Source organism: Camelus ferus, chromosome 1, assembly GCF_009834535.1.
Source record: "Camelus ferus isolate YT-003-E chromosome 1, BCGSAC_Cfer_1.0, whole genome shotgun sequence".
Lineage (NCBI taxonomy): Eukaryota > Metazoa > Chordata > Mammalia > Artiodactyla > Camelidae > Camelus > Camelus ferus.
This window is the reverse complement of record NC_045696.1, coordinates 60844241-60868771: the sequence shown is the minus strand read 5'-3', so window position 1 is coordinate 60868771 and position 24531 is coordinate 60844241. Positions and strand designations below refer to the sequence as shown.

The 24531-nt window shown below is 36.3% G+C and overlaps 2 protein-coding genes across 13 annotated transcripts in view; one reads left to right on the top strand and one right to left on the bottom strand.

Moving 5' to 3' along the window:
- LRCH3 (leucine rich repeats and calponin homology domain containing 3) overlaps nucleotides 1-10418 on the top strand; it is a 109819-nt gene extending 99401 nt beyond the window's left edge. For 7 of the 9 annotated variants that reach the window (XM_032480962.1, XM_032480945.1, XM_032480953.1 and 4 more), the window contains 2 exons: nucleotides 721-798; nucleotides 4472-10418. In XM_032480962.1, coding sequence (XP_032336853.1) covers nucleotides 721-798; nucleotides 4472-4672 — 279 coding nt within the window. In that variant the 3' untranslated portion in view covers nucleotides 4673-10418. The remainder of the gene's footprint in view (nucleotides 1-720; nucleotides 799-4471) is intronic. The other 2 variants (XM_032480972.1, XM_032480996.1) reach the window with 1 other exon arrangement.
- A 675-nt stretch (nucleotides 10419-11093) lies between these two features.
- The window catches only part of IQCG (IQ motif containing G), a 32644-nt gene continuing 19206 nt past the window's right edge, over nucleotides 11094-24531 (bottom strand). For 2 of the 4 annotated variants that reach the window (XM_032481056.1, XM_032481062.1), the window contains exons 7-11: nucleotides 23733-23918; nucleotides 22694-22768; nucleotides 14135-14266; nucleotides 13159-13260; nucleotides 11095-11736 (exon numbers count right to left, since the gene is read on the bottom strand). In XM_032481056.1, coding sequence (XP_032336947.1) covers nucleotides 11596-11736; nucleotides 13159-13260; nucleotides 14135-14266; nucleotides 22694-22768; nucleotides 23733-23918 — 636 coding nt within the window. In that variant the 3' untranslated portion in view covers nucleotides 11095-11595. Of the gene's footprint in view, nucleotides 11737-13158; nucleotides 13261-14134; nucleotides 14267-22693; nucleotides 22769-23732; nucleotides 23919-24531 lie in introns of all 4 variants that reach the window. The other 2 variants (XM_032481074.1, XM_014555321.2) reach the window with 2 other exon arrangements.

Here is a 24531-nt window from a genome sequence, read left to right as displayed (position 1 = left end):
ACTAGAAAGCTTTTCAGAAAAACAAGCTTACTAGTTAGTGATAAGGGAAATTTCCTATGGGAAATTTTTACCCTTTAGAAAATGGGTTCCTTAATCCAATCTTTTAAAATAAAAATGTTTTAAAATATTAAATATTACTATTGCATAGAGACATGCATTTGTAGCATATTTATGAGCAAAGGCTGTTGTATTATTATTAGTATTTCTTTAAAAAACAGAAAAAATAAAGTGTTAACTATGATAATTTATGAATGACTGAGTTGTGGGTAATTGGTTTTCTTGTTATTCCTCCAAATTTTCTTCAGTGTATATTGTTTTAAAATGTAAATTTAAATTTTAAAAAAATTAACCATTCTCCTAAAATTTCTTTTTTAGCACTTGTCTTACAAAAATCAAAGCCATGTATCTAAAGTAGGTGGTAGCAAACTGATCTACAAGCCAGTCCCTATATTTGTAAATAAAGTTTTATTAGAACACAGTCACTCTGATTTGTTTATATATTGTCCGTGGTTCCTTCAAGCTCTAAGGAGATTTGTATAATTGCAACAGATCATATGGCCCTCAAGCCTAACATACTTATTAACTAACTGCTCCTTTAAGAAAAAGTTTGCTGACCCTCTAGAGCATTGATTGTGTTTATGAAGCAGTTGGCAAGAGTATTTTTAGTTAGCAGATTTTTTAAAACTTTGCTAGTAACACCACATTTTCTTTCCTTTGCAGCCTAAATTAACAATGGCAAAATGCAGACGAAATGTGGAGAATTTCCTAGAAGCTTGCAGAAAAATTGGTGTACCTCAGGTAACAAATTTACATTTTTCATGTGGCTAAATAAATTTGGGCATTATTTTCCTAAAATCTTTTAGAAATGCAGGTATTTAAAATCTTATAGGACTAGCCCTGAACTAAGTTGATAATTATTAATATGATTTTGTGTTACTAGAGTCAATCAGTATTGTTTTGAGCAGTTTTCCTTATTTCCAAGGACCAAACAAAGAAATCATACACATACGAATTTAAAGATATTGTAATAAGTAATTAGTGCTAAGTAATCAAAAATAGTTATTCTAGTATTTTCCTAAACATCCCCACTTGCTGTTTGACCTTGTGTACAACTTCATACACTTACAGAATCTATGCTTCACAATAGCGCATCTCAAACCAAGACTTCCATTGCTTCAGTTTTTTTAACACTTGCTTTAATACTTTTTAAAAATGTTTATTTTGAAATGATTTTAGACTTTGAGAAATTTTGCAAAAATTGTACAGAGAGATACTGTGTACGCTTCACCTAGGTTCCTGGACTGTTAATATTTAACATAAACATAGTATGTCATCCAAACTAACAAATACCTAGACAATGCTGTTGACTCAATTATGGACTTTATTCAGATTTTACAAGTTTATCCACTAAACTCTTCGGAATTTAACACACAAGAAGCCATTTCTAGGCACTTGTCTTGCTCTTGATATTTACTGCCTCCAGGTTCCTCAGTGATAGCTTTATTGCCCTTTAATAGTACAAATAGTTAAACTTTATTTATAGATGTGATAAGCAACATGAACTTGATTCCCTTTTTACTCAGTTACCCTTGAAAAAACAATTATGTTAAGCGTGGAACTCTTTAAAAGTATTATGTATAATGACATGATATATAGATAAATTTAAAGAAATAAACAAAAAATGGTGCATTTTGATACTTTTTTCGTTAACCACAGCCATTACAGCTCTTGTCACCATACTTTGTCCAACCTTCAAGGGGAAAAACATGACTTTTCTGTCACCTTCTTATTAGCTATCACAAACCCGGTGTTGGTCCCAGGACTCAACAGTGCCATTGTTTCTCTCAAAGTTAAGCCCTTGTCCAAGGGCTTTCACGACAATAACTCATTTTACCCAGTTAACCATTCCTCTCTTTCACTAACATGATTTGAGAAGGTCACAGCATCACTTACCCAATGAGCACCTTTCCGAAACTTTCAGCTCGTTCACAAAGGGGAAGAGAGCCCAGATCCACAGAGCAGCTGCATTAGCCAGTGTGAATTCCCATGAGCATTTTTTCTCCTTTTATTAAGTAGATTTTGATTCTACTATTTATTTTTCCTTTTTTCTTTTGAATTTTTTTTTTGAGCTGAGTTATAAAAGAATTTCAATTTAAATTTAGTGGTAGTTAGCAAGGATCTTTTTTGTTCCTGTGGACAAATTCAAGGAAAATTTGTCATTTTCGTATATTGTTTTCTAAAGGCTCCTCATCTCTTTTAGAACAAACCATTTTTAAACATATTAAGAGCATTTATAAGGTTTCTAAACAAACAGCATGCATTTCTCCCTATTAACAAGCAGGTTCTAATATTCATATGTACACTTTAACATTCAGTGTTTCCCTCTGCCACTGAAGATGTTCCTACCTGACCATCACACTACACAAGCATGCTAGAACCTGCCCCAGGTCCATAGCACAGTGTCTTTGAACAAGAGAATGTGGTGTGGATTGATGCAGGGAATGGGAGAAAAGATATGAGTGATTAAAAGGAGGCACTGCATGCCTAGAGAGAAGAGTGCTGAAAGCAGCCCCACACAGCAAGGCCTGCTGGCACACTTAGCCTATGTCAAACCTGTTAAAGGACTGTTCACAGTCATTATATGTGTACTCTGGGCTTTACAGAACAGTCATATGTCTCAGATTTAAAGTCCATACACTGAAGGGGAGAGTATAGCCCAAGTGGTAGAGTGCGTGCTTAGTGTGCACAAGATCCTGGGTTTGATCCCAGGACCTCCTCTAAAAATAAATAAACCTAATTACTTCTTCCCCCAAAATAAAAAAAATAGTTAAAAATAATACAGTAACAAATAAAGTCCATACACTGAAATTCTTTCAGAATGTACCTGCCATCAGTCAGCAAAATCAAATACAGTGTGGCTTTTAAAGCATGCATTTAGTCCACCATTTCCCAAGCAATGGTTAATAGTATTTATTTGAAGGCAGGAGATAGAAAAAATACAATTTTACAAGACCGGATATTTTTCCAGGGTGGTTAGACTAGAGCTTTTGACACATCCTCCCCACGTCTCCCTCTCCCCACCTAGAAAGAGGAAATGCACATTCCACATAGGCCACCTCCTCCTTCTCCACTTCTCCTTTCCACCCAAGTCTCTACCACCACCACCACTACCACTTTTAGGAGGGTTCCTCTTACGCTGCTCCTCCTGGTAAAACAATTAGTCATTTGCCTAAAACAAAGTGAGAAACTGAATAAATACAAACTCACAGGTTTAAACTAGCATTCTCGGGTCCTTCTGCCTTAGGAGGGAAAAAAGAATCCTTCTTTTGTTCTTTTGTTCTCCCTACTCCTGGGCATTATGACCTTTAAACATCCCCGCTTGCTCTGTTTGACTTGTAAAGAAAATCAAGGATATAATAATGATCACTTTGGAAAATGGGTATCATAAAACTTAGTATTGAAGGATTTGTCAGAGTCTACGTCCAGAGAATATGTATAAAGGCGAACAATTTTCCTTCTCAGTATAACTTACAAAATGTTTACAAGTTACATTATGAATAAAACATTAAAGAATAAAGTGACTTTTAAAAATCTCCAATGAAGTTGGGCATATGGGTATTCTCTTTATTATTCTGCTTTTTTAAATATATGTTACATTCAAAAACTATAATGGGTGATAAAAATTTCTGTTTGAGTCTAAAATCTTATATCCTAGAGCTATTATATGTTATGTGTGAAAGAATATTTCCTGTTATCAAGTCCAATAATGCTTTTATTTAATTTCTTAATCTGTGAACTGGAGGGTTTGGATGATCTTTAATAAGGTCCCTTATAATTCTAGATTCATTTTTCACAGTTAGTAAACTTGACTTGGTTAAGATGGGCTTGACTTGATTTTTAGAGGATTACCAAATTATTCAGTACACCTGACTTCCAGGTAATAAATTTCCCCTGATTATTATGCTTTTTTCATTCTGTGAACTTTTATGATTTACCTGGCTTTTTCTGAAAATTTCCCTCTCCTCAGCCCATCTCCAGGTTTGTCCTTGCCTTCTGGCCTATTGTTTGTTGGGTTTTGTTTTTGGTTTTTTTCCACTTTCATTTTATTTTGGCCTATTCTTTTTTTGATAATAGAGAAGAATGAACTGAGAAAGAGTTTGTGTCATGCACTCTCAACTCTCAGGCCTCACGCAACCCTAAGCCAGCATCCACCTCTGAATGTTCATACTAAGTCACCAACAAGCCAATTTTAATCTGCTATTCAGTAGTAAAATCAAGCTTAGCACATAGAAGATTCTTTGTGGTTTTGTTTTTGAGCATTTTATTTTCATTCATCGTAATAAAAAATGTTATAGTATATATTTCTATGAATATGATTGAAATGATCATATTGAATTCTATACTCAAATCTGTATTTCTGATCCACTGACTTTGTTTTTCTGTTTTCCTTTCCTGCTCACACTTTGGACAGGACAGTCTTTGTTCCCCTTCTGACATCCTTCAGCTAAACCTCAGCGTTAAAAGAACTGTTGAAACACTACTTTCTCTTGGGGCACATTCAGAAGAATCCAGTTTTGTCTCTTTATCTATCCAGCTTTTGGGTTTTGTGGCATTTTATTGTACTTTAATGTTAACTCTCTGTATGCTTTATTACTGGATCTTCCCCCTCTAGCTGAAAGATTGCATTCCAGTGATTTTCCACCTCATTCCTGTGTTTGGTGAAGGAGGTTTGTTTCTCATGCAAAAATATTTACATATTTGCTTTTTTTTTCCATGGCCATCAAAGAGCTAACCAGTAAAGTATATACATCCTTTTCTCATGTGTCCAGATGAGCAGCTTATCACATTAGTAAGCATTTATGATTGCTAACAAAGAGTAAAAGACCAACATATTTTCTCCTGCTCATTTATCCATTCTCCTGGCCTGTGGCCTTGTTTCTCTTATCATAAATGCTGAGCATTTCTACCAATACAGTCATGAGCCTATTGTTAGAATTTGATGTGGAACTTTATCTCCAAACGGCATAATAAAATTTCCATCTGTCCATTTTTCCATACCTCAATACAACTTAAGTGTTGTTGTATTGTGAGAAGTATTACAATTAAGAGTTGCTGAACTTTTCAACAGCTGTTCATAAGGGAAACAGTTGTACCTTTTCTGGTTCGGGGGACACCTGGTCACTTAGATCTCTGCACCAAGCTGTGCCCTGAAGTCCTGAAATCTCCCTTTATTGATAGGCACAAGTCCACCTCAGCATTTGCTGTCTGGACATCTGGACAGTACTGGCCATTTCATCATCATAATTTTAATTTGATCAGAATCTTCAGTCCAGACATCACATATGTTCCCTAGATTGCTGTTCTGAGTCCACTGTGTATATTGAAAACAGTACACAAGCAAGTTACCTAGAGCTGACCTTTCAGGTGGGCCCCTGTCTGCACACTTAATTATGTTTGTCATCTTTAACTGAACTTTACTTCTGAATCCTATTTAGAATTTAAAATTGGAATTTATGTAATTTCCGATATATTTGAACCATCTTAATAGGTGAACTTGTATTTAATAGGCTGTTGAGAATCTTATCTGAACAGTAACAGGTAAAGCATTAGGCAGCAATCTCTATTCTGTACCCAAGGCAATGATAGTCTCTTTCAGAATGCTTAGTGTATTAGCAGCTAGCCTTGATGCTTGAAACTACTTCATAACTGCATTCAGAGTCTAGTTCTTATAAATAGTATTTCTGAACATTCAGACATCTGCTAACTAAATTGGATGACTGAATTTAAGTACGAAGGGAGATTTTAAGGAACATAACATCCTGCTGTAGAAGTCAGCCTGAGGATCTGATTGCTTTGGTTTTCCTTCATATTAAATGGGATAATTACTTAACACATTAAAAACTGTTTACTGTTAATCCTGAAACATTGAACACTGTGTTGAAAACTTCAGTTTTATGCAGTCATAGTGCCTTCTGGAGTTTGGTGGGTTTTGGCTTGTTTTGTTTTTAGGATGTCTCTGAGTCAGAGATCATTCAGTTTTGTGGAGTTTTGTCTCTTTAAAAAAAAAAAGCTGATGAAAAAACACATGGTGTCATGTGTGGCTTTGGAGGAGTAATGGTGCATTCTCTTCAGAACAGAGTTCCCTCTAAGCCAGCTGGAAGGTAGAAGTGCATTCGGAAAGCTAAGCTTCGGAGGGAATGTCTAAGTTACGGATGCACAGGTCACAGGGCACCCCTGAGAATGGTGATCAAGGAGTCGGCCTTGGAGGAAATAAATGTCTTCCCCCAGAGCAAAACGCCCTGAAGGTTCATCTTAAGTATAGTTAATCTTTACTTACAGTTGTACTCAAAAGATTTATACAAAAGTTGCTAGTTTTATAAGATCAAGAGATTGTATTTTATCAAGGTAAGTATTAAATAAAAAGAAAGTAAGAAGCACAAGTACCAATAACTGCCCATAATAAACATTTGTTACATTTTTTATTGCAACTGATTTTGTAAATCTTCCTAATAATATATTAAGTGCCAGTGAATCTTCTTTAATAAATATGTATAGCCTTTTTTAGTGGAATCAGAATTCCACTTTCATTCCTTTGAGAGCAGTCTTTTTTCTTTCATCTAATCAATGATAGGTGTTATTCTTATGATAGGCCTTTTTCTCTTACAAGAAAGGATTAACCAAACATATTAATGAGATAAGATAGAAGTAATTTAACTTTCTTAAGCAAACATGAACACTTTGCAAATAAATGTTAATTAAGCTGTTCCTGACTAAGCTCATAGTTCCCCGGCATAATTAATCCATTGAATTCCAAAATATGAAATACTTTTTCAGATACAATTTTTTTTAATTCTGTAATTCAGATTTTAACTAATTCAAACTGATCTTTCCATGAATTACCCAAAGTAGGGGAAAGTTTCTCAAATACATCTGAATCTCAAGGATACACTTCACTTTCTTCCTGTGATCCTGCCTGATGTGAGAACCCTGATTTTCACAGGACTGTTGCAACAGTAGGCATCCCTCTCTTAGGCAGTTTGAGTTACGGCATGAAACTGTCTTGCTTTCCTATGGTTTGTAATTTCCAAAGCCTTTCTCCTACAGTGTTGTATCTTCAGGCTTGCGCTATCTGGTAACTTGGAACTATTTTTCTATTTTCTCCTGCCTCATTTTACTGATCTGCATTGCTCTTTTATTTATCAGGGATAAGGGATGTTGCTTTCACTCCATAGTATTCTGTTTATCCTCTGTTTTCATGTGTAAGTGTATGTAACTTGTCCATTTTCATTTTCAAAATGATCTGTATGTACTTTTAGTTATATTAATAAAGTGACAGTGTCAGATACCATCTCTGTGTAACTCATGTTAACAGAGATCAGTTTCCCAGGTACTCACTTTTCATATCTTAGCTTATTATGAGGGAAAGAAGAGATGCTTATTTTTCTTTTCAGTTCTGTGATGTTCATCCTCTTTTCTCTTTTGTTTGTTTTTATGTTACGTTGTCCCATTTCAGGAGCAATTATGTTTGCCTCTCCACATTTTAGAAGAGAAAGGTTTGAGCCAGGTTGCTGTGACGGTCCAGGCTCTCCTGGAACTTGCCCCACCCAAGCAGCAGCAGCACCAGTTATCTGCTGTGTAAGGACTCCCTGCACCTTGGGCGTTGGCCTGGCCAAAACGGAACAGGACAACACGACTGCTGCTGCCAGCCATCTGCTTAACAAAGTGCTTATGTGTTCTTAAAAGGGACTGTTTCCATGATTCCTAACAGGAATATTTTTCTTCATTTCTCCATTTTAGGGGAGGTTGTATCCATTTGCATTGAATTGTTTATGAAGACACAGTTTGTTTTCACAAATGAAACTTATTTCTGTCATTACTGAGAACCCAACACTGAAACCTAAACTGGCTGTGCTTTCCTAGAGAGTAGACCTTTCCACATACAAAAGATCTTCTCAGAAGAATATTTGGCTCTCTTGAAGGCACAGACATTGCTGTTATCTTTCTTTACCTGTTTCCAAGACCTCTGGAGTCCACTCGTTTCTAAACGTGGTTATTCATTAGAATCTCCTGGAGCATCTGTTAAAATACAGATTGTGACTCAGTAGGTCTAGAGTGAGGCCTGGTTATCTGCATTTCAGCAAACATTCCAGGTGTTTCATGTAGTTCCATGCTAGACATGTGTATGATTTAGGGGAGTAATGACTCCACTATGTTTTTCAGCCACATTTAAAATCAAAAGCTATATTTGACTTCTTGGACTGTTTTGTCCAAGGCAAAACAAAAGTAATGTAGAAGCTCTAGATTTTGCATAGTGAAACAATGAAACAGATGCTGTTGTATTTAAGGCCAGTGTCCGAGGCCTCCTCCCAGTTCCGGTCCACCACCACTTGAGAGGATGGTTCTGTGTATCATCCTACTAGTATCTAAACATTAGAAACAAGCACTGTACACACAGGTTCCAGGTCTTCAGGCTGGTGGCATATTTTGGTCCACATCCTGTGCATAGACTTCATTGAGTGCCCCCTCCACACACACACCCCCCCAGCCCCATGCTGCTCCCAGGATACCTGGACCCTGAACACCTTCCAGTCACAGCAGATAAACTTCCAGCTCCCCAGCTTATGGGAGATGATGAAAAGAAAGGAGAGGCCACGTTTCTTATGTTTCTTTCAGGTAACGGCCAATTTCTGTGGCTAAATTAAAGCACCTGTGACATCTTAAAAACAGCTCACTGTCTTTTCACCTAACCGTCTGGCTCCCGCAGTAGTTACTTCCCGCTTAGTTACTCAGTTGCGGGTAGAGTAAAAGGGCCCAAGGGCTCAGGCAACACAAAGCCAGAAGCCTTCATTCAAGTCTAAGCCACTTGGGTCTGTCTTCCCCTCATATTTTGAGCCTTTTTCAGTTGTCAGTGTTATCTTTTCATATTCACTGCCTTTGTAAACCAAATAGAGTAAGTGAATATACTAGTTATCTAGGTTTTTTCCCTGTCGTTAACTGTTCTGGATTTTCTTTACCAGTGCATGCGTTTGAGCATAATGTTTTCTCTTCGATATCACATGTTTAAAATTATGTAACACAAAACATCTGCGCTCAAAGCCCAATCCTTCAGGGTCCTCACAGAGCAAAAGTAAAACATGTTTTAAGTGCCTGGAGCCAGATCTCATCATATTTACAGTTCCAAACAGACCCACTAATCATATGACTTGTTTATAATTTAGCTGTTTATATTTTTAAACTATAGGTATTTTTACTTCAATTCAACATTAAACCTCAGTACAATCGCTAGATTATACAGAGAGCCATTTGAAATGAAACCCAGCAAAAGACAGAACTGTTTGTCACATGTCATGCAAGGAATAATCCCAGTCAACATGTATAATGCAACATTTGGAACTAATTTTCCCATAGGAATAAGTGGAAATTTCAGCTTATTTCAAATTTTATACATAGCATGAAACCTTATTCATATATTTTTATCAAACTCATTCAAATTTATATTTGAATTGTTAGAAAATATTTGTGTACAGTTTTGGTTGATAATGAAAGAAAAATAATCAAGTATAATGAATGTCTTTTCTATTTCAAGATGCAAAAACAAGTTGTGATGGTTTTTTTGGAAAATGTTTGTATTCAGTGTTTTATGTGTACCTTTTTTTTCCAAACTGGGAAGACGATTTAACATTTAGCCTTGCTAGACTGCAGCGTAAGACGAAAATGACTTTGTGACAGTTCCACCTGACCATTTATGAGCTTCCCACGGAAGCAGCAAGCTTCCCAGAGCTGAAGTATGAACGAAGAAAAGGCTAAGTACCCGCCCACTAGGGGAGATTTTAAGTCAGCAGGTTTTTGGGCTTCCTAACTCATCTTGTTTAGCACTCCAGACCAGCTTTCTCTGGCAACAGCTCATGGGAGGAGGGGCCTTTGTATTCAGTTTGAGTAGAGTAGGACAGTTAGTTGTAGTAGGTGACTTTCCTAATAGCTTTTGAAAATGCAGCCTTCCAGCTAATCAAGGAGTCTGATTGCTCTTACTTGATAACAGCTCAGCAGTGACTAATGATGTGTGACTACGCTGATAAGTATGATGAATTTTTTAAAACTAAGTGCTTAAATGGTTATAGAAATGAAGGAAAACATGGATATTTAGAACCTTTATATACATATTGCAGTAAGATGGTTTACAGCAGATTTCATTTTATTTCTGAAAATGTTGTAAACATGTAATTAGTAAGATTTTGTAAAACATTGTCCTATATGTGTATGTCTGTACATATAATGCATAAATTCTAAGAATAAATATGTCCATATCATGTATGCTATTTTAAATTGCCTGTATGCCACCTTACACATTGACATTAAAATAAAAGCCAACACTTCAGTAGCATGAAATAAAGGCTGATTTGAAAATGTTCATACCTAAACATGGTTTCCTTGGTGAAAATGAAAAGGTAGATCTCCTGAAGGAACTCAGTAGAAACTGGGTCCTCATAATAGTCCCTTTAGATTAAAATGTACTTTTTTGAGGAAGTACAGATATCAGTATTGCCCTGTATTTGGAGTAACATATAAGGCTTAATTTTGAAATATATGTGACACATTTGGACAACGTTTCTCTCAGAAATTACCAACTGTGCTATAGGGAAAACTTCAGCATCCCAAGACATTGTATCCTGACTAATCAAGGCAAGAATGACCCAGGGGCCCATTCTTTTTTAGGGGAAGAGGAAGACTGACAGCTTTATGTGCCAGGCACGGGTTAGGTATTTTCGCCTGCCTTATCTCTTTTAGTCGTCGTACCCCATAAGGTGAGCGCTATTGAGCAGGGAGAGCAGGTGTACACCCTAGTGTCTCATTTATCAAAAATACGTCCAAACTAGTCTTCCCATGGACCTGTGCCCCCATCTGTCCTATGCTTAGATTCTATATCCTAATATCTCATTTCTGTCTTGTATTTATAATTTATATCCCGGCCTGTTTCCCAGAAGAGGAGCTGAAGGGGCTGATAGTAAGACATGAATAAGATGCCACACCCTCTCCCCATAAAAACACTGAAGTGATAATAAATCCAAACAGCAGGCAGGAACCAACCTTAATTAAAACTTTACTGTGTATGTATTATACTGGACATTTAATGAATGTCATCTTGTAGTTCCTACTGAAAACTACATTTCTGCCGATAAGAATGTCACTTATGACACCCTTTGCTCCTAAGTGTCAGTTTTCACTATAGGCAAGCTGAATAAAATCAGAATCAGAGACAGTACAGGAATTTACTGAAGTTTAATACATCACTATAACTAAGCTCATGTGCTGTTTTTCTGGTGAGAAAGAGCAAGAATATTCACAAGGCTCCTAGAAATACTTCTCAGCAAAACTTTTCCAAATTATGAAGAAGCCCTGAATCCATGGTATAATACTAATTTGGGGTTTGAAAACTAATATAACAGGCAAAGTGAAATAACCAGGCCTCACCTGGGAATGTCCAAATAAGAAACAACCTGTAGATGAGTTATCTGTGATGGTAAAAGGTATTTCTTACTCCTTTCAGGTCCTCCTGAGTCTCCAGAACACCAGCAGAAAAGACAGAAGATAACTTGGTCACTTCTTGCGTCTCCTCTTGTCCTTGTCTTTGCCTTTACCTTTACCTTTTGACTCTTTGCTGTCATCTTTGTCCTTCTTGGGCATTCTGAAACTACCGATTTCTCTCCGCACCACAGTGCCTCGCCACCAGGCCTGGAGCTGGAAGAGAACAGGGAAGTGAGTACAATTTATAGTATGCCTGACACGCTGCATTCTTTCTATGTAAGGGGATCGTCTTTTCATAAACTAACTTCTGTGAAGAAGGCTCTCTGTGACATGGAGGTGGCCAAGTGTGCCATCCCTAGAGCATTGCCCCCCCACCCTCCTTGTGCAGGACCCAGAGCTTAAGTCATGTACTTGAGAGTAAAGTTCTCAAGGAGTAAAAATAAAAGTAATCTGATTGATTAGGCCTATCTTTCCTTTGCACTTAGAAACCTGACTCCCTTGTACTTTCTGAACACCCACGTTCCCCACATCTACCAACCATTTGATCTAAAAGGGATGCTAGTTACCTGAGCCACAAACACTCAAGTAAAAATGTGCAGATAATCTAGGTGACTTCAATAGACTTCCTGGTGCATTTCATGTCTTTAATAATTGATTAAAGGATCCAGATTCCTCTTACTTTCAAAAGGGATTTAGATAGCTCCCTTGAATGTGTTAGCCATTAGACACAACTGTTCTGAATACAGTCTGGGCCACTTTAAATTCAGACTAAGCCCCAAGACTCGGAGCAAATCCACTAGTAAAAAGAAAACAAAAATGGCCTTCAGCTACTACTTACAGTTTTCCTCTAAATAAGGAATTCTGACAAATAGAAAATATCATAGAAGCTCAATAAATACTTGCTAACTATACATCTGACTCTCCTAATGGAAAGATCAAGTTTGGGTCTGAATACCTGGTCCTAAATGTACTTTAAAGCCTACTTTCATAATCTGCCCCCGGTGTACATCCCAAACCACAGTATGCACACCATAGGGTCTCAACAGATACTCCTCTTACAGAGAGAAGAGCAATCCTCAAAACCATAGTTCTAGTTCAGCAGATGTTATTTTTGCTTGAAAATACTTCCTACCAAACAGAATCTGACCTGCCAGTTTCATCATCACTAATATACACAAGTTCATATAAAACTTAAATCTCCTTTTTTCTGAACTTCTACTTACCCCTTCATGTTTTTTAAAAACAGATCTTATCAGAACCTTGCAGGTGGCATGGGCTGACTTATAAATAGGATTTTAAGAAGCAGTATGATATTAAAAATAATTACTTTAAGAGCTGTTTTGGTAAGAAATAGTATTCATAAGTTTGACCCACTGGGCACAAGTTCTAGGTTTTGCTCTCACTGCTAACCAGCTCTTCTTCCCCAGATTAAAAATCAGAGGCATGTCCTTTTCTCTTAACTATCCTTCTGCACCACAGACTGTGTTGGCAAACTCCAATAATAACAAAAGGCCATGCTTCCTCACAGATCTCCTGTTCCGAGTTTGATAATAAACGAGAGATGCTTTACACTCCTCGGTGTTTGGCCAACTACAGAATTGAAAAGGCCCCAGGATGCCAATTGAGGTTTTCTACCTTTATGGCGCTCTCTAATTCCAAGTCATCCTGTTGTATCTGCTTCCTGGTGTTCTCCTTTTCTATACGATCTTCAATGATGACCTGTTCATATTCCCTTAGCTGCAAAGGTAGACATTAATCATGTGTTACAGGACTCTTGGGTAAGCTGTGGCCCAACAAGCCCTGCATTTTTCATGTAAAACTTTGAAATGAAGCATGCCAGATCTAAAGATAAACCAAAGAAAAAACTTACTGGATTCCTATATTGTCAATATTCACATATTAACTTTATAATTGTTCCCCTAATATTTTTCAGTTTGAGTAAGTTAAACTTGCTTTAAAATCTTTAATAAAAATGAAATACTAATTTGATGTGACTAATGACCTCAAATAATGTAATTTTAAAAAACTATAATAGAATGTACACCTACAAATAGTCATCTTTTAAAAGAGAAATTCAAGCAGTTCTCCATTTATTCAATGATGAAACCATAATCAGAAGCTTTTTATAAATCATTGTTTATAATTGTCTTCAGAGATCAAAGTAGAAATAAAAATAGAATCTCGCTCAAGGGATTCTTGGGAGGGTTAAATAAGTTATATGTGTAAAATACTAGGGGGAGGGTATATCTCAGCGGTAGAGCAAGTGCCTAGCATACACGAGGTCCTGGGTTCAATCCCCAGTACCTCCGTTAAATAAATAAACGGTAAACAAACAAACAAACATAATTACCTTACCCTCCCCCCAAAAAAAGTAAAGAAAAAAAAAAGTAAAATACTAGAAGAGTGCCTGGGATATTAAGCATTATGATGTGTCAGCTGCTGCTGTTATTGTCCCCATCATTGATGACATCATCATCAAAAAAGAATCCCAGCGGCTTGCAAGCACACCTCCAGTCTGTAACCAAAACTAGCATTACCCAGCTACTGCTGCTTAGCTACCGCCCACACCTGAGTGCTCTCAGCCTACACTGGTCAGACTCTGCTTCCTTACCGTCTTTGCAAGTTCTTGAAGGTGAGCTAAGTCACTGGCCTTAGCAGCTTTGAGAGCATTTAGTTCATTCTGTTTCATTTCTGTGTCCTTATCAAATTTCTCCATCCAGAACTCTAGCTTCTCCTCCAATTTCTATTTGGAAAGAACAATAAAATATGGCTTCCACCAGATGCAAAAAAGTATATACTACATGAAATCATTTATATAAGTTTCAAGAACAAGCACAACTTTTCTATAGTGATAAAAGTCAGAATGATGGTTACTTCACCCATCATTGGATGAGGTTTATTGGCTTGGTTTATTGATTGGGAATGGGGCCTAAGGGAGACGTCTGTGATGTGTGCTCTATGTCTCTATCTGAGTGGTGGTTACAGGGGTGTTTAGACATAAACAGTCATCAAACTGTATACTTAATATCTGTGTACTTTACAACATACTGCATGTATGTTATTACTCAATTTAAAAATGGGGGAAAGATCTTTCCACATGTCTGGATAAGAGAAGTTGCAGTGAAGAAGAAAGGAATACGGGGTAAGTAGAAAATTGTGAAGGATAAGGAATGGCAACAGACAGTCTTTGACTGACAACACTAAAGACTAGTCAAGAAGGGTACAATGTCTTCAAAATTCTAAAAGGCAATAAATGTGAATCTAAGATTCTATTCCTAGCTAGCCTTGCATTCAAATGTGAGGGAAAGAGAATGTATCTAATCTTTTTGAAAGAGTTACTCAAGGATGAAATGAAGTCAGATGGAGAAGAAATAGTAAAGTGTGTATTTACCCTATATATCATAACTTTTTAATAATAAATCATAATCTGGAACAAAATCCCAAATTAGGCAGCATCATCTAGTGGAAGGAACACAGGCTCTGAAGGCAGATTGCCTAGGTTCAACTCTGAACTTTGTCACTTGAACAAGTTTGCTTAAATTCCCCAAGCCTCAGTTCCCTCATCAATTAAGTAGAAATATATAATGAATGATTTCAACATGGGATGTAGGAGACAAAGAGAAGAAGTAAGTAAAAGCTTTGCCTCAATAAAGGCAAGAAGATATAACTACTGATTAGACTAAGAGAAGGAACAAAGTTTAAACATATGTTAAATTTTTAAGGATTACCACTGCAAGGATAGAATGTGTAACAAACTCCTAGAGCATGTACCTCAAGAATGAGACATAAAGAGGAGCCTTCAGGTGGTACACAAACACGGAATTTTTATAAAAACATCACTCACAACGCATGATTCTGTCAGTTTGGTGCAATCATGTCTTTAACATCTTTCTAACTCTTAACACTTTTTTAATCAAAAAGAGAACAAACAACAAGGTCCTACTGTGTAGCACAGGGAACTATATTCAATAGCTTGTAATAACCTGTAATGAAAAAGAATATATATATGTATAAGTGAATCACTATGTGTGTACACCAGAAACTGACAGTCATTGTAAATCAACTGTACTTTAAAAAAAAAAAAAAAGTGAAAGAACAGGCTCCAGGCAGGCAAGAGGAGCTGGCTAAAATGTAGTCGTATCGTCTGGTATTTGTTGCACTTCTATTTACATTAATTTCTATTTATGGTAAATGATACTGGCTTTCCTTTTATAGTAATGATATAATAATCTCGACTGAAAATAAATTGATATAGTTGTTTAGATAAGTAACTAATTAGAAAATGATAATAACACAGGTGGTATGTAGATATTACAAAACCAGGAACGTGGTATGCTAATAACTGGAGTTTGCACTAGAAAGCTGGAAATTGAGCAATAAAAATTCCATCAATTCCACTAAAGGTAAGAAGGAGAGAGGCAACTAGAGAGCTTAAAAAGCAGGAAACATAAAATAAGATGGAAGAATTAAGTACAAATAAATGAAAAATCACAATAAATAAATTGGAGTAAACTCCCCTATCAAAAGAAAGAAACTCTCAGATTTTTTTTAATCCAACTATGAACTGTTAATAAAAAACACAGCTAAAACCATAGAATCAAAGCAAAAAGAAAGCAGGTTTGGCAATTAATATTTGGCAAAGTAGAAGTCAAGCCAAAAATAAGACAAAAAGGGATGTTTTAAACTGATAAACTGTCAAGCCTTATTGAGAACACATTACAGTTATGAACTTTTATATTCTAACAACATATTTTGGAATACATAAAGCAAAAATCATTAGAAATATAAGAAATTAACAAATCCACAATCATCTTAGGAGACTATCACACTTCTCTGAAATTAATAGCTCAGGTAGAGAATTTGACAGCTAGACTGATAAATACTTATATAACTTTGTACCTAACAGAGAAAACATTCTTTTCAAATACCCATGGAATATTCATATAACCTGAGCATATAATAAACCCAAGTAAGAGCTCTACAAATTCCAACAAGCATCAGTCTTATATTTCACATTCTGAAACCACAATGGAAGACAGTAAGAGTGTATAAACGTCAAAGCATTGTTGTGAGCAACGGAATACAGACCACATTCTTCCCTCTCCAACTTCAACTACTTGGACATTTCAGAAACACCCTCTTAAATAACTTTTGGGTTAAAAAGGACATAACAAGTCATAAACTAAAAATCATGATGTCTACAGTTTACTTTTAAAGGCATAAAAAAGATAAGATGGACTAGTGGAGGAAGGATGTATAGATATGTGATAAAGCAAGAATAATAAAATGTAAATGGTACAATCTACAACTAGAAGGTATTTGGGCATTCACTGTAAAATTCTTTCAACTTTGTGTATATTTGGAAACATGATAAAATGCTGGGGAAAAATGAAAGAAATTTCAAATTATTTGGAAAGGAAAGACAATATAACCATTAATTATCAAAACCTCTAGATTATAGCCAAACTGTACTCAGAAAAATGTTGATTTATATCAGTTACAAGAAAAGAATGAAATTTTAAAGTAAATGAATTCAGCACTTAAGAAACTAGACAAAGATTAGCAACATAAGCACAAAGAAAATAATTACTCAAAATTAAAGCAAAAACCAATGTGACGGGAAAAAACAGATTTGCTCAATAAAACCAAAAAGAGATTTTTGTAAAGACCAATAAAATGGTCAAACTTTTGAAAGTCTCAGCAAGATAAAGGGAGAGAAGACACAAATTTTTTAAAATAAGGGATGAAAAAAGATAACTTCAGAAATAAAAAAATTTATACTGTTAGAAACTATAGAGTACACCTTTATACTAAGACATTTAATGAATGTTTTGATGAAGTGGATTATTTTCTAGGAAGATTAAGTTACCAAAAATGACTCAAAGATTTTTTAAAGAAAAGACATCAATAATCACTTAAAAAATTGAAAAAGTAGCCAAATATCTCAGGAGTATTTATGCTGAAATTTATCAGTTTCAAGGAACAGATAATAATCTATTTTGTTCTATTTCTACTTTTAGGTTTCAGAGTATAAAAAAATGGAAAACTTCTCAACTCAAGCTACCAAGTTAGCATAACTGATCACAATACATCAAAGAAGCACCAAAAAGTGAATCTATAGGTTAATCTCACTTATGGAATATATAAATACAAAATAAAAATCTGTAATTCTAGCAGTCTAGTAAGAGAATAATAAATTATGACCAAGAAGGGTTTATCCCAAGAATTTAAAGATGATTTGACGTAACAAATCTATTAATGTATTTTATTTTATTAACATATTAAAAGAGAAGAAAACCATATCATCTCAATGTATTTTTAAAAATCTGTCTCATAAAACTGAAGACATTCCTGATTAAGAAGGGGGAAAAAATTTAGCAAGATAAGACTAAAAAGAAACTTTCTTAACTTTATAAAGTTCATCTCCCATAAACCTACAGAGCAAACTTCATACAATCCCCATTTGTGCCAGTTATCAATTTATTGTCTTTCAACTCCAAACCATCCTTCACTGACCAGCTTTGTGAAACTGGAAGCTTGCCATAATCATTTCTCTTTTGTAAACTGGCACCATGTTCAGCTTTGTCAGTAGAGGGCGCTAGAGGGACGCGACAAAGCTCCCCTTGGTTCCTGTGTGCTTCCTCTTTTGTTTCGGGGCACAGCTGACAGCAGCAGAGGTGTGGGACACCCAGTGGCACTTGTTCACCAACAAGTTTTGCTGATACAACAGAAGGATTCTTGCTTGCCAAACAGTCCACAGTTCCCTGCTTGACCAGATTTATCCCACTAGCTGTGACCAGCTCTGACCCAGAGCAACAAAGCAATCTTCTCTGTTTATTCTTTCCTTGGATACTGTCCTTCAGCCCTCAAGTTCTCTTTTATCCTTTCTTTGTAGCCAATCCCTTATTACCAGTTAATGATTCTTTTGTTCAACTTTCCCTGCTCAAATTACTGATGTGATTTCTGTTACCTAAGTGGACCATGATGATACAGAATTAGTACTAAAAATAGTACTCTTACCTTCTAATTCACATATGTCTAAGGCATCTAAAATCCTTGCTTCTTTCTGTTCATCAGATACAGTCAACATAGTGCAGTGGACTACTACAAGGTCTTGTGGAAAGACAAAGCAGGCAGTACCTTTGCAGGCCACAGTACGGCAGAGAAAAGAGAAATGACATAGCACTGAAGTGAAACTGTGACGGTGTACTATTGGTCCTGCCAGGTAAAAACTTCTGGAGTTTTTTTTCAAACTAGTTTGGAGACAGGGGCTTTAGTCAAGTTAATAGCTGCCTACTATGTGCCAGTGGCCACTGAAGGTTTTCTCCAGTAAAGATACTACATCTGGAATACTAACTGCAGTGTGAAAATTCTGTCTGTTGCCAAGTATGTCTATTCCAATTGTATATCCAGTAACTGGGGAAAGTACCACAGGGTGGATCCATAGAATAAGTGGGCCCAGAGCAAATCAGACCTATGTCTCCATGTATCACCTGACCACCATAATCTCCCATTTTGAGTAGGGGCCACAGTGTTGTTTTGAGTCCTCAGGAATTATCATAAATTCAGGGCCAACGTTAAGTAATCTCAAAAGGTCTGGATATTTTCTTTTTTCCAGTGTATAGTCACTCTAATAAGTAGCCACGGGTCCCTTGGATAAGGCTTAGAGCAAGATTCACTTGCATTACTTGAGCTGTGCTGCAGAGTGCATCCTCACTGAGACCTGCTCCCTTCAGTCAGGGGGCTCTGGGTCTGTGAATTTACTTGGTCTGGAAACTGGATGAAAGGTCATGACTCCTCATTGTGGTGACTCAACTCAGGTTTCTGGCTACTACACTTGGACTTTTTTTCTGTTACATGGATCAATAATGCTTTATCAGGCTGCCCATCAATTTTATTCCTAGGGATACCATGATTAATTAGTCATTGCCAAACATCCCTGTGGGCAAAGATCTTCTGATTACATCTGAGTACATCCCTGCTGCCCTCCATGGTAACTGCGTCCACCTTGTCTTTGGTAGTTAAGTGCTACCACATGTCCTCTGGCACTCCATGATCCCATTGTCCCCATTAAAATCAAGGAGTTCATATTAGTGATGTTATCACCCATGGTCTTACTTGGCCTACATAAGAAAGCAACCGTGGGGCTTTTCAAGGATGCAGGCGTGCCTTAACTAATTTGTTAGTAAAGGAGTGTCTTCCGAGAAGGAGTGTCTCACAGGAACTAGTTAGAGGTGGGTGTTTGGGTGGGTGTTAGGTCACACATGATAAATTCACTCTGATATTCCAATCTCCCTAAGTCTTTGAATTCTCTCCTCCACATCATAGCAGGGAAGCTCTGGCATCTCTACTTCATTAAATATGGGCCACTGTTGAGACCAAGTTTCAGTTAACCAACTAAGCAAACTGTTAAGAGTTACCTCCAGCTACACAAGCTAACACATTATATCCAGAATCTCTAGTAAGTATATCATATCAAATAAACTTGACTCAGTCTAGTGTTGAATTCCACCCTCCTTGGTCTAACACCCTTAGAATCCATTCCCATATATGGCCCCCAGGTTTGGACCAATAAATATCAGCAAAGTCTTGTAATTCATTTGGAGTGTGAGCTATTTCCTTCTGAGTTATCTGTCAGCATGGAACCTGCTGAGATTTGACCCTAGTGATGGATCCATGGAAAAAAAGGGGTGACTGCACTAGGGCTTGAGTGAACATCCTTTTTCAAGGCATCTGCCTCAGATGAAATTATCATAGAGTTTTCAGAGAAAGGAAGGCTAATCTCCTCAGACACAAGAAGGCAGGCTACTTCTACTGGCAAGAGAGGCTTACGTGACTTAGAAGTTCAGGACTGTCATTTATGCACCTCTGAGTCCAACCAGATGTTCCCATTCCGAGTTGCAGGGTCCCATTCTTTCCCAATGGTGCCCTAACTTGCATATGAGAAACTTGGCATGAATTCATGTGTAATACTGACCAAAATACCATTAAAACTAAGAATAGATGCTGTACACCTGAAACTAACATTGTGAATCAACTACACTTCAATAAAAATTAAAAAAAACCCTAAGAATAGAAAAACAGTGCCTCATTATCATTACTACTAATCAGCATTACACTTGACATTCTGTCTACACAATAAGCCCATAATGGAAATAGACATATAAATAATGAAAGGGAAAATATAAAATTGTTATTATTTGCAGTCAATAGGATTTTCTACCTAGAAAATCCAAATGAATCAACTGAAAAACGATTAAACCTAATATGAGAGGACATAAGGAATCTAGAATAATATATGAAAATGAATAACCTTTCCATATACCATGCACTTAGAGACAGGTCCACTGACAGGATGGTTATCTAAATTTTGGTGCATCCCCTTTATGGCATATTATAGCAATTGTACTGCTTTAAAAAAAAACATTAAAGACAAATTTTTGAAAAACAGTGTCTCAAAAAAATGTATAATCCAATTTATGTCAAAAACAAATATAAATAAATAAAAACTAAAAACAAGTAAGTAGGTACATACACAAGTGTATATATGAGAAGAAAAGATATGGAAGAAATCTGTGAAAAAGGGAGTGATTAAGAGAGTGTTCACTTCTTAAAATCTATATATTTCTATACTGTTTCAAAATTTTCATTAAAAGTATTATGCACTGCTTGTGTTATTAGGCTGAAGATCTGGGGAACAATGACTTCACCCAACATCCATTTATCCACCAACTCCTCTGATTGTTATCAAATACCTGCCATGTTCTAACACTTGAAACAGGTAACATGAGACATAATTGTTAATTTGCAGCGGTACAGAACTCTGATTCTAATAGCCTACTGATTTGTTTTTCACTAAAGGTCTGTGAGATAGCATCTAGAAATTCTTTTCTTTAACTATAAATTTAGACTTGTTTACTGAAAATTCATTAGCTTTCTCAAAAGCAGGGTATATCATGAATAAGAAGGAAATTTTTTCCTTATTCATCCAACAGGGATATTTTGAAAGGCTCTATTCACCTTGGTTTGTTATTAGTATTGGAAATACTAATTAAAACCATTTCAGTCACATATAATTCACACAAGAAGAAGTAAAATGAATTAAATAATTGGGAGTTCGAGATTTGCAGATACTGACTGGTATATATAAAATAGATAAACAAGTTTATACTGTATAGCACAGGGAACTATATTCGATATAGTAGCTTATGGTGAAAAAGAATATGAAAAAGAATATATGTATATTCATGTATGACTGGAGCATTGTGCTGTACACCAGAAATTGACACAACATTGTAAACTGACTATACTTCAAAAAAATTTTTTTTAATTTAAAAATTAAAAATATGAGTAAATAAATACATAGGGAAATTGTCAATTCTAATAGTAGGCAAAAAAATGCAAATAAAACAACTCATTACATTAGCAGACTTTAAAAAAAACATCTAAAACAGCTGGTTCTGTTGAGGATACCCTGAAATTAGTATCTGCATACGTTGCTGATGTCAGCGTAAAGGAGAAAGTATTGGCAATATTTACCCAGAGTCACAAGGTACCAGTCTCTCTGAATTAATAATCTCATGCTTGAGATTTACTTTCGTAAATAATTGCAATGGAGGAAACAGTTATTTGGACAAAGCTTTCACTACTGCATTATTTATAATAATGAAACTTAGGAAATAACCAAATCCAAATATCCAAAACAGAGAGTAACAAACCATGGCAAAACCATTCCATAGAACATTATAAAACCATTTAAAATTATTTTACAAAGAGACCATAATAAAATGAAAAAATGAGTGAAAAAGTAATTGGCAACTTTTAGAAAATCTTCCCTCATATAAGAATATGTGCCTTTTACAGTTTAATAAATCAATAAAATTTACTTAAAAATTATGACTATGAAGCAATATAGGAACAAGAAAACAGTTTCTTATATAATGCTAAATGATAAACATAGAGGACAAAATTTTACCTGTACTCAAATTACAGCTTTTTAAAATATTTATCCAGATAGATAACTTGGAAAGAAAACATGGGCTTATACAGCTCACTTATTAGGCTAGTAGAATTACAGTTGATTTTTCTTCCTTGAAAAAAAAAATTTTTTTTTTTCTGTCCTTTGGTATTTAACAAGGGGGACACAAACACGTCAGTTTTAGTGACCCACCTGCTGCTCCTTTCTAAGGAACATTTCGATCTCCACATGAATCCGGTTCTCTTCTTCGGTTTTCAACCTCAGTTTCTGTGGGAACAATAAACCAATATCAGGAATTCTTCCCAGCAGGGCTGGAAATGAGTTCTCAAGATCAGAGGTGTCACTGTGACAGTAGCACAGGTTTTCTTTACCAGCTGGGACCCCAAGAATTCTACATTATTGCTCCAGAGTGAAAATTTCATTCCCATTCAACTCAATTCCTGCTCAAAACATGGCTGAGCCGGGTCTGGCAAGTGCCCAGAACAAAACGACCATAATCATGTTGCCTGGAAAGTCATGTCAATTTAAGGAGAGAAACAATGCTTCAAGGGCTCAAGTTTCTCAGGCCTACAAAAGGAAATTCCAGAGTGTAAGAAAAAGGTTTGTTGTCATAGCCTTAATCTGCACTAAGGGAGTAAACTTTCAAATACGCAGGGGGCTCAGAGAAAAGTGTCCTCCTGCCCATAGATGACACACCCTACTGATGTTTGCTCCTTCTCGCCGACCTGTTGTTCTTTTAGCCAATTAGCTTCCCTCCTCTAATGAGGGCCTACCCTTGTTTCTTTCTCCTGATACTTTTACTATGACTCCTTAACTTCTGTTGAATGAAGGGCAGCTCTTTAGATTTTGTATTTCTTAATGGAGGGTTAAAAAGTACTGGTTGGGTGAGGAAAGCAGCAGCAAAAACCTGCAGTTACTGAGTCTCTTGTTTTGCCCTCTCCCTATAATTACCAGGAGAAGTGGCAAGTGGTTTTATAAAATAAGGATTAAGTGACTAAGAGAAGAAAGTACAACCAATTTTCAAAGTCATTACCAAAACCCAAGAGATGTAGGCCACAGCCCATCAGAATCTCTGCTCATAAAAAAGCAAGTACTCATTCTGTTTTTGTTTTTAACCTCAAATGTTAGGGTTGCTGGAGAGAGAGAGAGCAAAGCTCAGGAAAGCCCCCCTCTCCCTCGTCCTGTGTCGGCTGAGGTAGTATCAGGTTCACCAGCTCGAACACCGTCTTACCTGGTCCTTCCTAACAGTGATTACCTCAATCTCTTCCAGCAAGTGCTCCTCGGTTTTGCTACATTTTTTCTGGGTCTGGGAAATCTGCAGTTCAGTATTTCTTTTCATATAGCGATTCTCCATGTTGGTTTTTGCCTTCATCTCTTGCAACTGGTCCTTGAGGTGAACAATATACTCATTCCGGCTCTGCAGAGGTAAGACCGGGTTTCTAAATTAAAATAAGTTCTACCTCCATTCAGTTCAGTCAGTGGCTTAAGCTTACCTTTTGTGTTTATAAATCAACAAGGATTTATTCTTCTGCTATTACACTATGGGAAATTTAGCCAACAATCATTGATAGTATGAATGAAAATGACAGATAAGAAGTTCTAAGCATCAGGACTGTGCAATTCTTTCCTAGGTACAATACTTGGGGTACTCCGTAGCTACACAGATTTCCCAGTACTATCTCATTTTGGTAGAAAGAGCACTGGTCCAAATGATCAAAAGACCTAACTTCCCACCCAAGCCCCCCAGCTGTGTGAATTTGGCCAAGTTGGTTAAACTCTCCAAGTCTTACCTTCTTTAAAATAGAAAGAAACATTAATAGCTACCCTGCCTGAAATATCCTAGCAAGTAATTATAAGGATTAACTAATAATATGTGTAAAAAACACTTTGCAGGTTACAAAGTGCTTGGCAATGTCTTTTCTTTTTTTAAATTGAAGTAACATTGGTTTATAACATTGTATAAGTTTCATGTGTACAACATTATATTTCTACTTCTGTATACAGCATAGCATGCTCACCACCAAGTTTAG